Source organism: Galeopterus variegatus, unplaced genomic scaffold (assembly GCF_000696425.1).
Source record: "Galeopterus variegatus unplaced genomic scaffold, G_variegatus-3.0.2 Scaffold15025, whole genome shotgun sequence".
Lineage (NCBI taxonomy): Eukaryota > Metazoa > Chordata > Mammalia > Dermoptera > Cynocephalidae > Galeopterus > Galeopterus variegatus.
Genome location: NW_007741136.1, coordinates 5870 through 18286, shown reverse-complemented (window position 1 = coordinate 18286; position 12417 = coordinate 5870). Strand labels below are relative to the sequence as shown.

General features: G+C 34.7%; 1 protein-coding gene across 1 annotated transcript; it reads left to right on the top strand.

The window, feature by feature from the left end:
• Positions 1-235: 235 nt before the first annotated feature.
• LOC103582133 (pygopus homolog 1-like) lies at positions 236-10137 on the top strand. The gene is made up of 4 exons (XM_008563812.1): positions 236-267; positions 386-495; positions 6776-6861; positions 8195-10137. The coding sequence occupies exons 1-4, from the start codon at positions 236-238 to the stop codon at positions 9317-9319; spliced, it is 1353 nt and encodes a 450-aa protein (XP_008562034.1). The 3' UTR covers positions 9320-10137.
• The last annotated feature ends 2280 nt before the right edge of the window (positions 10138-12417 follow it).

The window sequence follows — 12417 nt, the reverse complement described above, 5'->3', positions numbered from 1 at the left end:
TTTGCTTTCTTAAGGTGAGAGAGGCTTCTTGTTCCATTCTTTACATCACCCTTTCCCACTTCTCTTTTCCTTGTGCATTCAGAGGGCCCTCAGCAGGTAGGAGTGAAGAGATGAAATGAAGAAATTCAAGTATTAACAAATAAAAGGATCAGAGTGACCGGTGTTAGCAATAAGCTTTGGCAGTCCCTTTTTCTTGGTTCTGTGCCTCAAACTCTCAACTTCTGGCTGAATAGGCATGGTTTCCCTTGCGGAATTAGCAGCAGACAGGTATGTTGAAGTCAGAGAGAAGATTTGGGACCAGAAGTTAGTACGTAACCTAAATAACTGCACTGAAACTACCAGTTTCCCCTCCTTTGGATTCTGACCTTTCACTTCATTTTTAAAGAATGAAAATTATCAAATTCTTGATAACTCGTACTCTAATTAACCCTGATGACCATGAATTTGATCTAACATTGCTGATTACATCATGTAGAAAAACCATCAGTATTACAGGTAACAGGAGGAAGGATGTAGGTAAAGCCAAGAGTCAGAGCCATTGAAAGTGTTATATAGTTAATTCTTTAGATGAACAGTAAGTGGGGCAACAGAGACCAGTGGGAACTTAAAGATTTGTTTTATGGAAGGAGATTCTAGACTCAAATAAAAATTAATACCATAAAACTGAATGTTCAAAAAAGTATTTTTGGTGGTTTTGCTCACAGATTGCTTGAAAATAATGAGTTTACTTAAATAATTCCCAATGTCAGAGTTTTGCCTTATAGTAAGGCATTAGTCTGTTTCATTGCTTATAACACAATACCTGGAACTGAGTGATTGATAAAAAAAAAAATGAAACTTATTGCTTACAGTTTCAGAGACTAGGAAGTCCAAAGTCCAGGGAATACATCTGATGAGGGTCTTGGTGGTGGTGACAGTGAGCAGGGTATCACATTGTGAAATGGCAGAGCAGGGAGAGTGAAACAGCAAGACAGACTCTCCTCTCTCCTCTTTTTAAGCCCTCAGAACCATGCCCCTGACCACCATTCTTAATCCATTCACTATGGCATGGTCCTACAATCTAATCACCTTTTCAAGGCTCTACCTTTCAGTTACCAGAGTGGGACTTCCCACCCTTCTAACAGTCACAGTGGGGGCCAAATTTCTAATACATAAAACTTGGGGGACACAATTCAAGCTTCAGTGAGTTTTGGGGGGACATAATTCAATCTACTACGAGTAATTACAAGCAATTATTTGATTTTTGGAAAGTGAGCAGAGGTGGTAGATACCATTAAGAGTGCATTTCGTCCATTTTTAAATTACAGCATTTGATTGTAAAATTACAGTTATTCATTATTCTTGAGAATGCTGTGAATAGTAATTTAGATATCTTGGATTAGAGATTGGAGACTAATGTATTAATAATTGTTTTTAAGAATTACCTTTTTTTTCTTTTTCTTTTCTTTTCTTTCTTTTTTTTTTTTTTTTTTTTTTTTTTTTTTTTGCTGGCTGGTGCAGAGATCAAACCCAGGACCTTGGTGTTGTCAGTACTATATCATAACCAACTGAGCTAACCGGCCAGCTCTAGAATTACCTTTTTCTATTTATACTTCTGTTAAAATGAAATACCCATGAGAGATATTAGGAAAGACAGAACTTTTGGGTTTGGCATCTAGTTTATTTATATAACCACTTTATTATTTGATTTCTAAGACCATTGCTAATTCTTTTTCCATATCAGACTCATGAGAATCTCTACGTATTCAGATTCCAGAACAATACATTGTCTGTTCAGTATGCCTGTATATGCTGTTATGGAAAACTGCATACAAATTATTAATCTGTAGTCATCAGTTCAGTTTATATGGGTTACTGAATAGTGTAAGTTAGTATAATAAGCTTTGTCAAATCTTAACCATCAGATTTGAATAAATGACCTTGAGAAGTGGACCAGATCTCACTGTCAGTTCTTTACGTACCATCTACTCAAGTGGGATTACCTGGAGCTAAGAGCTGACAGCCAGCAAGGAAAGTAGGATCTTAGTCTACAACCACAAGTAACTGAATTTGGCCACAAGCAATGAGCTTAGAAGCAGATTGCCCCCCAGAGCCTCCAGACAGGAACTCAACCTACTCACCTTGATTTTGGCTTGATATCCTGAGCAGAGAACTCAGCCCAACTTCTGATTTCTGAACGATAGACTGAGAGATAATAAGTGGTTGTTTTTATATTTATTTTTATTTTTATTTGAGATAAAATTCACATAATGTAAAATTCACGATTTTAACCATGTTAGAGTGTACCATTCAGTGCAGTGTTATACAACCATCGCTACTTTAATTCAAGAATGTTTTCCACTGCCTTAAAAAGAAACCTTGTACCTCCCAATGTCCCCTCATCCTCAGTGGCCTAGCAACCACTAATACATTTTCTGTCTCTATACATTTTCCTATTGTAGACATTCATATAAATGGAATTATACAATATGTGGTTTTTTGTGTCTGGCTTCTTTCACTTAGCATAACATTTTCAAGTTTCATCCATGTTGCAGCAGTATCAGTTTTTGGTTTTTTTGTTTTGTTTTTGTTTTTGTTTTATAAAGATGACTGGTAAGGGGATCTTAACCCTTGGCTTGGTGTTGTCAGCACCACGCTCAGTCAGTGAGCGAACTGGCCATCCCTATATAGGATCCGAATCCATGGCCTTGGTGTTATCAGCACCACACTCTCCCGAGTGAGCCACGGGCCAGCCCTAGTATCAGTATTTCATTCCTTTTTATGGCTGAATAATATTCTATTGTATGGATATTTTGTTTATCCATTCACTAGCTGATGGACATTTGGGTTGTTTCCACTTTTTTGTCTATTATGAATAATATTGCTATAAATGTTTTTGTGCAAGTTTTTGTGCAAACAAGTTTTCAGTTCTCATGGGTGTACTCCTAGGAGAGGATTTGCTGGGTTATATGGTAACTTCATGTTTAACTTTTTGAGGAACTGACAAACTTTTTTCTATCGTGACTATACCATTTTACATTTCTACCTGCAAAATATAAAGGTTCCAATTTCTCCACATCTTTGCCAACATTTGTTATCTATATTTTTGATTACATCCCAGTGGCTTTGAAGTGGTATCTCATTGTGGTTTTGATTTGCATTTCCATAATGACTATAGATGTTGAGCATCTTCTCGTGTACTTATTGGCTATTTGTATATTTTCTTTGGAAAAATGTCTATTCAAATCCTTTAGCCATTTTTTAGTTAGGTTAGTTTTTTTTTTTTTTTTTTTTTTTTTGAGTTGTAATAAAGCTTCATTTATTCTGGATACTAGACACTTACCAGGTATATGACTGACAAATATTTTCTCCCATTCCATGTGTTGCCTTTTCATTTTCTTGATAGTGTTCTTTGATGCACCAAAAGTTTTTAATTTTGATGAAATCCAATTTATCTATTTTTTTTTGATGCTTTTGTTGTCATAATTAAGAAACTATTGCCTAATATGAGGTCAGGAAGATTCACACCTTTGTTTCCTTCTAAGTGTTACAGTTTTAGCTCTTTGTTCACTAAGCCCTAGATGTGGAAGTTGCTTCCTGTGGTTACTTCTCCAAGTTACCTCACTTTTGCTTTTTCAGTTATCAACACCTATTTAACCAGTTTCTTATATAAAATTATATTGTAAAATTGCATCAAGTTATGGGTATGGTTCATGTTTTTTACCTAGAATGTTTGATATATCTGGATTTTGCTGGTTTGTATCCCATTGGCATTGTTTAACATATTACTTATTTCCTATAAATTGGTAGTTGGATCTAAACTAGAGGCTTGATCAGATTTAGATTTCTGTTTTTTTACAAGACTGTTTCACAGGTGATGATCTGTTCTTCCATCAAGAAGCACATAATTTTTGTTTGTGTTTTTTTAGCAGTTGTATTAGTTTTCTACTGTTGTGTAACAAATTACCACACACTTGGTTACTTAAAACAATGGCATTGAATAGAAATAGAGGGAACACTTTCTAACTCATTCTATTAGGCCAGTATTACCTTGATACCAAAGCCAGATGAAGGTATTATAAGGAAAAAACAAAACAAAAAACTACAGACCTACATCTCTTAGGAATACAGATACAAAAATTCTCAACAAAATACTAGCACACTGAATTCAGCAGCATATTAAAAGGAGAACACATCATGACCAAGTTGAGTTTATCACAGAAATGCAAGGTTGATTCAATGTATGAAAATCAATCCATTTAATATGCCAGATTATTATTTTTTTTAATATGCCATATTAATAGAATGAAGGGGGGAAACATGATTATCTCAATAGATGCAGAAAAACATTTGGCAAAATCCAATACTTTTTTTTTCTTTCCTTTTTGTCTTTTTTACTGACCGGTAACGGGATCGCAACCCTCGGTGTCGCGCCCGTACCAGGGACCGGCAATGGGATCGCAACCCTTGGTGTTGCGCCCGCACCGCGCTCAGCCAGTGAGCGGGAACCGGTCTCCACATGGGATCCGAACCCTTGGAGGGAGCACCGCCACACTCTTCAGTGCGCCACCAGGCTGGCCCAAATCCAATACTTTTTTATGATAAAAAACACTCAACAAATTATGAGGATAGGAGAACTTCTTCCTTCTGATAACAGACATCTATGAAAAAACCCACAGCTAACATCATACTTGGGTATAAAAGATTGAAAGCTTTTAACATAAGGAACAAGATAAGGATGTCTGGTATTCAACATTGTACTGGAAGTTCTAGCTAGAACAATTAGGCAAGAAAAAGAAGTAAAAGGCATCCAGATTGGAAAGAAAGAAGTAAAATTATTTCTGTTTGCAGATGACATAATCTTATACATAGAAGACACTAAAGAATCCTACAAAAACCAACAAAAGCGATTAGAGCTAATCAATGATTTCTGCAAAGTTACAGGATACAAGGTTAATATACAAAACTTAATTTTATTTCTATACACTAGCAATGAATAATATCCCCTAGCCTTTCTGTATCCCTGTAGAGCTCCTGTTGCAAGAGTCTGGCAAAAGAGAAATCTAATTGGCCAAGCTCCATTCCAGCATCACTAAGAGTGGGTTTAGAGCTGAGAGACTGTACCTTAATCATTGAAACAATAATCAACTGATTCTTCTAATTAATACATTGTAAGAAAGAAAATGGATTGATGGAGAGGAACATATCAATTGAAAGACATATCAACGTATTGTAATGTATGGACCTTATTTGGATTCCAATGTAAACACACCATAACAAATTTTGTGAGATATTTGGGTTGGGTATTAAATGATATTAAGGGATTACTGTTAATTTTTGTTGAGGTGAGAATGGCATTATAGTTGTGGGGTTTTTGGTATTTTTTAAGTTCTTAGCTTTTCAAGATAAATTCTGAAATATTTACAGATAAAATGATATGATGTCTGGAATTTGCTTCAAAATAGTACTAGAGGAGAAGTGGAAGCAGTGCTGCAGTGATAAAATTGACTGTGTATTGATAGTTATTAGGACTGGGTGATGGGCATATGGGGTTAATTTTACTCTTCTGTCTACTTTTGTATATTTTCAGAATTCTCCATAATAAAAAGGTTTTTTGAAAATGGGAAATATTCCATTGATAAACTTTTTTTTAAACCTCTTTGATTGACTTTCATGCTTTTGCTTTTCTTGATCATATACTGTTGAGAAAACAGTACAGACGCTCCTAAACTTATGATGGGGTTACATCCTGATAAACCCATCATAAGTTGAAAATACATTTAATACTTCTAACCTACCAAACATCATAACTTAGCCTAACCTACCTTAAACGTGCCCAGAAACTTATATTAGCTTACAGTTGGGCAAAATCATCTGGCAACACAGTACACTGTAGAGCATCAGTTGTTTATCTCATGATCTTGTGGCTGACTGGGAGCTGTAGCTCACTGCCACTGCCCGTCACTGTGAGAGAGTATCCTACTGCGTAGCCCAGCAAAGGATCAAAATTCAAAATTGAAGTGCGGTTTCTACTGAATGGGTATTACTTCGGCACTGTCATAAAGTTGAAAAATTTTTAAGTTGAACTATCATAAGTGAGGACTGTCTGTACTTGTAAACATTGTTGCATTCTGACAGTATCTTTAAGAATTAAAAGGCACAATACCTTTGATGCCATAATTACGGTTCTAAGAATGACTTGTACGTGTATGTAAAGACATGTGTACATGGATTTTCATTGCAGCAACAGCAAAGGTTTGGAAACAACCTAAATATCGATTAGTAGGGAGGGGAGTTTAATGAATTATGGCATAACCATACTATGGAATAGTACTCAGTTATTAGAGAATAAAGCAGTTCTATATATAGTGACATGGGATGGTCTCCAAGTAAAACAAGGTGCAGACCAGTATTGATAGTATGCCATCATTTGTGTACCCCCTCAAAAGATATTGTACTTGAATATATCTAGATTATGTTTGGAAAGATGGGCCATAAACTTGTAATAGCAATGAGCTTAGAGACAGGGAACCAGATGACTGAAAGTTTGAGAGTCAGAAGAAGACTTTGTTTTTCACTAAAAGAATAATAAATATGGGAGCAAAGATGAATGATTGTTTCTGGCTGAAACTACAGGAATGGCTTTTTGAAGAACAAAGGAAATAAAAGCTTAATTTTGCTTTTATCTAACAAAAATAGAAAGCATATTAACAGGTAAATATAATAGATGTTGCTATGAGAGATATAAAATTATTTCACATACAAGTGGAAACACTGATTTTTTTTTTTTTTTTAGGTGGTGATAGTGGACTGGATGGGTTAGGAGGACCAGGTGTACAACTAGGAAGCCCAGATAAGAAAAAACGCAAGGCAAATACACAGGTAAATTGACATTTTTCTTTAATAACACTGTTTTGTTGCTGGTATGATCAGGCCAATGAGTAAATTTAAGTTTGGTCATAAGCTTTGTTTACTATCCTCATTTACAGCCTAATTTATTTTTTTAGTCTGCAACCAGGGGTATATTGTTGGACTGTAGGCCTGGAGTAGATATTGCAAGAAGAAAGTGTGGGCAGACAAATTAAAATGCTAATGAAAGGTTTTTAAAAGGCATAAATGAGAAAGAAAGAAAGATACAACAATCAAAATAATATGTTGAATTTTCAAAAGGAGAGAACAGAACTGAGGTTACCAGAGGTGGGAAAGGGGGAGGGGTGGGAGGGTAAGGGAGGAATTGGTAAAGGGCCACAAAAAATGATTACATCGTATAAGGTTGAATATACTGATTATCCTGATATCAGCATCACATATTGCACACAGGTATTGATATTCAACTCTGTACCCCACAGATATGTACAATGAACTGTGTTCCAATTTAAAAAAAAAGGCGTAAATGTCTGTAGTTCTATTAAAAAATTTAAAAATACATGGAAACAATTTTAATCTGATGTAATTACTATTACAGTAATTCAGTATTATGTGCATATCAAGAAGCAGTCATGATGGAGACATTCTTTGTTATAACTTGTGGTTGTAATAAGCAGTTACACATACAGGCTTTAGTGGTTTTATTCTCTATAAATTTGAAGCACTCTTTTTATGATAAAGTCTACTGATAAGTATGATGTGTACACAGATTACTTTTTTTCTCCATTTTGGCCACCTCTGTTAAACTTGCAATATGACTAAAATTGGCAGTTTATCTTTCCAGTCTGAGGCCTAGAGCTTAACATTTTGGGAATACTTTAAAAGCATCTTCGTAAAGTTAAGCTAGGAGAGAAAACTTAGATTGTGTTAATTTTTATTTAATTTTATGACTATTTGAGGGTATAAAAGGTATTTTTGGTTAGAATGCTTTAGTATCTTAAGTGAAAGATTCTAGAGTTATAGGTAAGCATACTGGATGAAAATTATGATGTGAAGCTTCTTTTGAAAGTTAAATAGTTTTGGGGTTTGAAGTAACAATGGATTTAAGCTCAGAAAAGCATACATTATTTTCTTTCTTAAATTAAAAAAAACCTACATATTCTTATCATTAAGTATAATTAAGTATAAACATTAATTGGAATTGAAAAGTCAAGTGAAGAAATTAAATTTTCATAATACTACAAGAGAAATTTGACTAAAATCAGATTCATAGGTGTGAAGATAACAGGACAATTATAATGACTTTTTTGTTCAGAAACATGTATTTTACTTTACATTCTCATTTCAGGGACCTTCTTTTCCTCCATTGTCTGAGTATGCTCCACCACCGAATCCAAATTCTGACCATCTAGTGGCTGCTAATCCATTTGATGACAACTATAATACTATTTCCTATAAACCACTACCTTCATCAAATCCATATCTTGGCCCTGGTTATCCTGGCTTTGGAGGCTATAGCACATTCAGAATGCCACCTCACGTTCCCCCAAGAATGTCTTCCCCATACTGTGGTCCTTACTCACTCAGGAATCAGCCACACCCATTCCCTCAGAATCCTCTGGGCATGGGTTTTAATCGACCTCATGCTTTTAACTTTGGGCCACACGATAATTCAAGTTTTGGAAATCCATCTTATAATAATGCACTAAGTCAAAATATTAACATGCCTAGTCAACATTTTAGACAAAACCCTGCTGAAAACTTCAGTCAAATTCCTCCACAGAATACTAGCCAAGTATCTAACTCCGATTTGGCATCTAATTTTGTCCCTGGAAATAATTCAAATTTTACTTCTCCATTAGAATCTAATCATTCCTTTATACCTCCCCCAAATACTTTTGGTCAAGCAAAAGCACCACCCCCAAAACAAGACTTTAATCAAGGAGCAACCAAAAACATTAATCAAAATTCCTCTGCTCATCCACCTCACTTAAATATGGATGACACAGTGAATCAGAGTAATATTGAATTAAAAAATATTAATCGAAACAATGCAGTAAATCAAGAGAACAGCCGTTCCAGTAGCACTGAAGCTACAAACAACAGCCATGCAAATGGAACACAGAATAAACCGCGACAACCTAGAGGTGCAGCAGAGGCATGTACCACTGAAAAAAGCAATAAATCCTCTCTCCACCCAAGCCGTCATGGCCATTCGTCTTCTGACCCAGTATATCCTTGTGGAATTTGTACGAATGAAGTGAATGATGACCAGGATGCCATCTTATGTGAAGCCTCTTGTCAGAAATGGTTTCATCGAATCTGTACTGGAATGACTGAAACAGCTTATGGCCTCCTCACGGCAGAAGCATCAGCAGTGTGGGGCTGTGATACCTGTATGGCTGACAAGGATGTCCAGTTGATGCGCACTAGAGAAACTTTCGGTCCTCCTGCAGTGGGCAGTGATGCTTAATCACAAGCATTAACTAAAGAGGGCTTTTTTCCCCTGTGTATTACAGAGATTTGGTGACACAGGATTTTAATATTTTACATTATTTTTTTAAATGCATACACAAAAAACATTATTTACCTTTTAGTTTTTATTAATATTCCATGTCATTACTAGTGCAAATTTTGTATTGTCTTTGTTCGCTACCTTAAATGAGAGTAATGTATATGGGGGTGCTTTAGAAACATTTATAAATAAATGTTAGTTGTTATTTATCATAAACATTAAAGCCTCTTGAAGCTTCAAAATAATATATAACAAATGTAGGGAAGTTTTAACTTTTAAAAGTTAGAATCATTGAAAAATGTATATTTCAGTGTTGAACTTCATACCACATTAAACATTTAGTTCAAAGACTTTTTCAAGGATCCATTTAACATGTTTTTAGAATGTCATATATATAGCTAAAACAGGGGGAAGCATACATTTTAATGGATCTTTTTTTTTAAGATTCCTCCACTACTAGGATCTTTGAAATTAGTGAATTCATATTTTCAAGTCAGTCTTTCCAGGGTATCTGTTTGTACAGGTAATAGACAGATTTTAGCTATTGTAGATTCTCAGTATTTGTTGATTAACTTGTGGATTGTACCACATGAAATTGCTAATAGTAGATCAGTTGAAAATTAACTGCAATTAGTAAAGTTGGCATAAAGTTTGTTTCCAGTTCTATTTAGAATTATGATAGTATTATGCTCTTAATTTTCTTGATTATTGAAGTTTTTATCGTTTATTGTTTTCCAGAGAAATAAATAATATAGTATCCTCAGAAGAATTGTGAATATTGTTTGTTTGTTTTTTTAACGTGATTTTAAACTAGGACATATTGAAAATGAGAAAGGTAGAAACATCAATTTGGCCTTATAAAGCTCGGCTAGCAAAAGAATTACACAGTGGTAGTTTGAAAAATCTTGCTTTGGGGATCTGAATTTCAAAAATGAGCCTCAGGGGAGATCAAAATTCATTTTAAACAAATATCAATTAAGAACCAAGGTGAAAGCTAACTCACAAACAACAATTTGAGGCCTTGCAGCAGACTTAAGAGTTTCTGCTGTGACTGATGAAAGTATAAAAATGGACCTGAGAGTAGCTTCTAGAGAGATGATCAGGAATGGAGACCATTGGAGGTATGCTCATAAGGACTTAAAACAGCAGAAACCCATTTTGGAACAGTTCATAACCTGTGACCAAAAAATAAAAGGATACTATATGACAATTGATAATTTATACAATAGTTGGATGTTGGTGAAGTTCCCTCATATGTGCCACCATTATCATTGAGACCAAAAAAGTTCTGAAGACTGGTGATCTATGAAAGGGATGATTAATTACTACTATTTAAACCCAGTTGAAACAATGACAGCAGCAGCATATTATCAAGAAACTTAAATTATGGATAAAAAATCTTATTTAAAAACATCCTTCGGTTAACGAACATGAACCCACACTTTTACGTGACAGGATTCAACCTCACATGTCACAAGCCACTAAAGCAAAATTAACTGACGTGGGCTGTGAAATTTTGTCACATCCATCGTAGTCACTGAACCTTTATCCAATGGACTACCATCTTTTTCATCATTTGGAGCTTTTTCTAAGAAACAACATTCCCCAATTGAGAAGCAGTAACTGGAGGATTTGAACAATTTATAAAGTCTAACAAATGATGAATTTTATAAAAATTAAATATTTAAATCCTGGTGGAAGAAAACAATGCTCCTGATGCATATTTTGATTGAATAAAACTTATTTTTTTAAATACAGTGTTTTGATTTTGACCTAAAAAAACAGCAATTTCATTTGGTACAAGGTAATACAAGGTTTTTCCCATTTACCCTTGACTAGTTAGAGGTGAGTACTAAATATTTTCAATAGTTGTAAAATATGTATCTTTACAATTTGGGGAAATAAGATGATGTAAACTCTAATACTAGGTACTCATTTGTGTGAAAACTTTACCAGTTGAAGCAGGTTGAAATGCAGTACTTTTCGCTGATTCTGACATTGATGTGTTCAGTAGCATACTTGAAGATCCCGTTTTGCTTACATTGTAATTTTTGTTAGAGACACATAATTTTCTAAATGTTTACAGACCTGGTTATGTTTTTCTTGAAATTCTATTGAGTGCTCATTTTTAAGAAATGATGCACTGCATGCTACATGCCCAGTCCTAGTGTCAGATCATGATTTCTTCTGACTCTGAATAGAACTAGATATTGTGAGTAGAACTTTCCAGTGTTCTCAGGAGTTAACACTTCACATGGTAGTACTTGAATTGTAATCATTGCTAAAATTGATTATGCAGTTTCTTGTACCCTTTATTGCTTATAGTTCCAGTAGGTAGCTATTTTTGTGAAAATGAATTATCCTCTCCCACGCTAGTCTAAAGATACTTGATTTGTAGTGTGATTCTTTCATTTTCTATTTGCAAGTAATTTTTAAAAACTTAAAAACTGGTGAATTTTTATTCAAGTGTTTAGGTCTTCAAAGCACCTTACTTAAATGAGAATCTGTAAATATTCAAAAGAAAAATCCATGGTTGATTCTGACAGTGATTATAGTCAAACTATAATCATAGCTGATGAATGTTTGCATGTGTTTGAATTGATTTTCTTACCAGCTCTATATTAGTCTCTACATAACACTAAGGCAAAAGTTATATAGATCTATTTGGGTAGGAAAAGTGATGAACTGTAAGAATGGCCAGTTAATAATTTGTCCAGTTTGACCCAAAGGCTATTATACAAATTGATTCGGCTTACATAGGACAAGTGATGAGCTGTCCTCAACTTTAAAAATATGCAGTGATGGAAAGAAATAGAGGTAGAATTGTACCTTTTTTGGTATAATCCTTTTCCTTCATCGAAAGGCCTCATCTCACATGCACACATACCCAAAGGCACATACACAATTGAGCAGGAAATCTTGGAGTTTTGCCTACATTCTCAAGTTTTGCTAACGTTCAACCTGGCTAACTCAGCATTTAGGCTCACTCACCAAGGCCAGGTACTGATGGAAAATTTTAAAGCATCAGTTCCTTCTTCAGTACTTGCTTTGCTCAT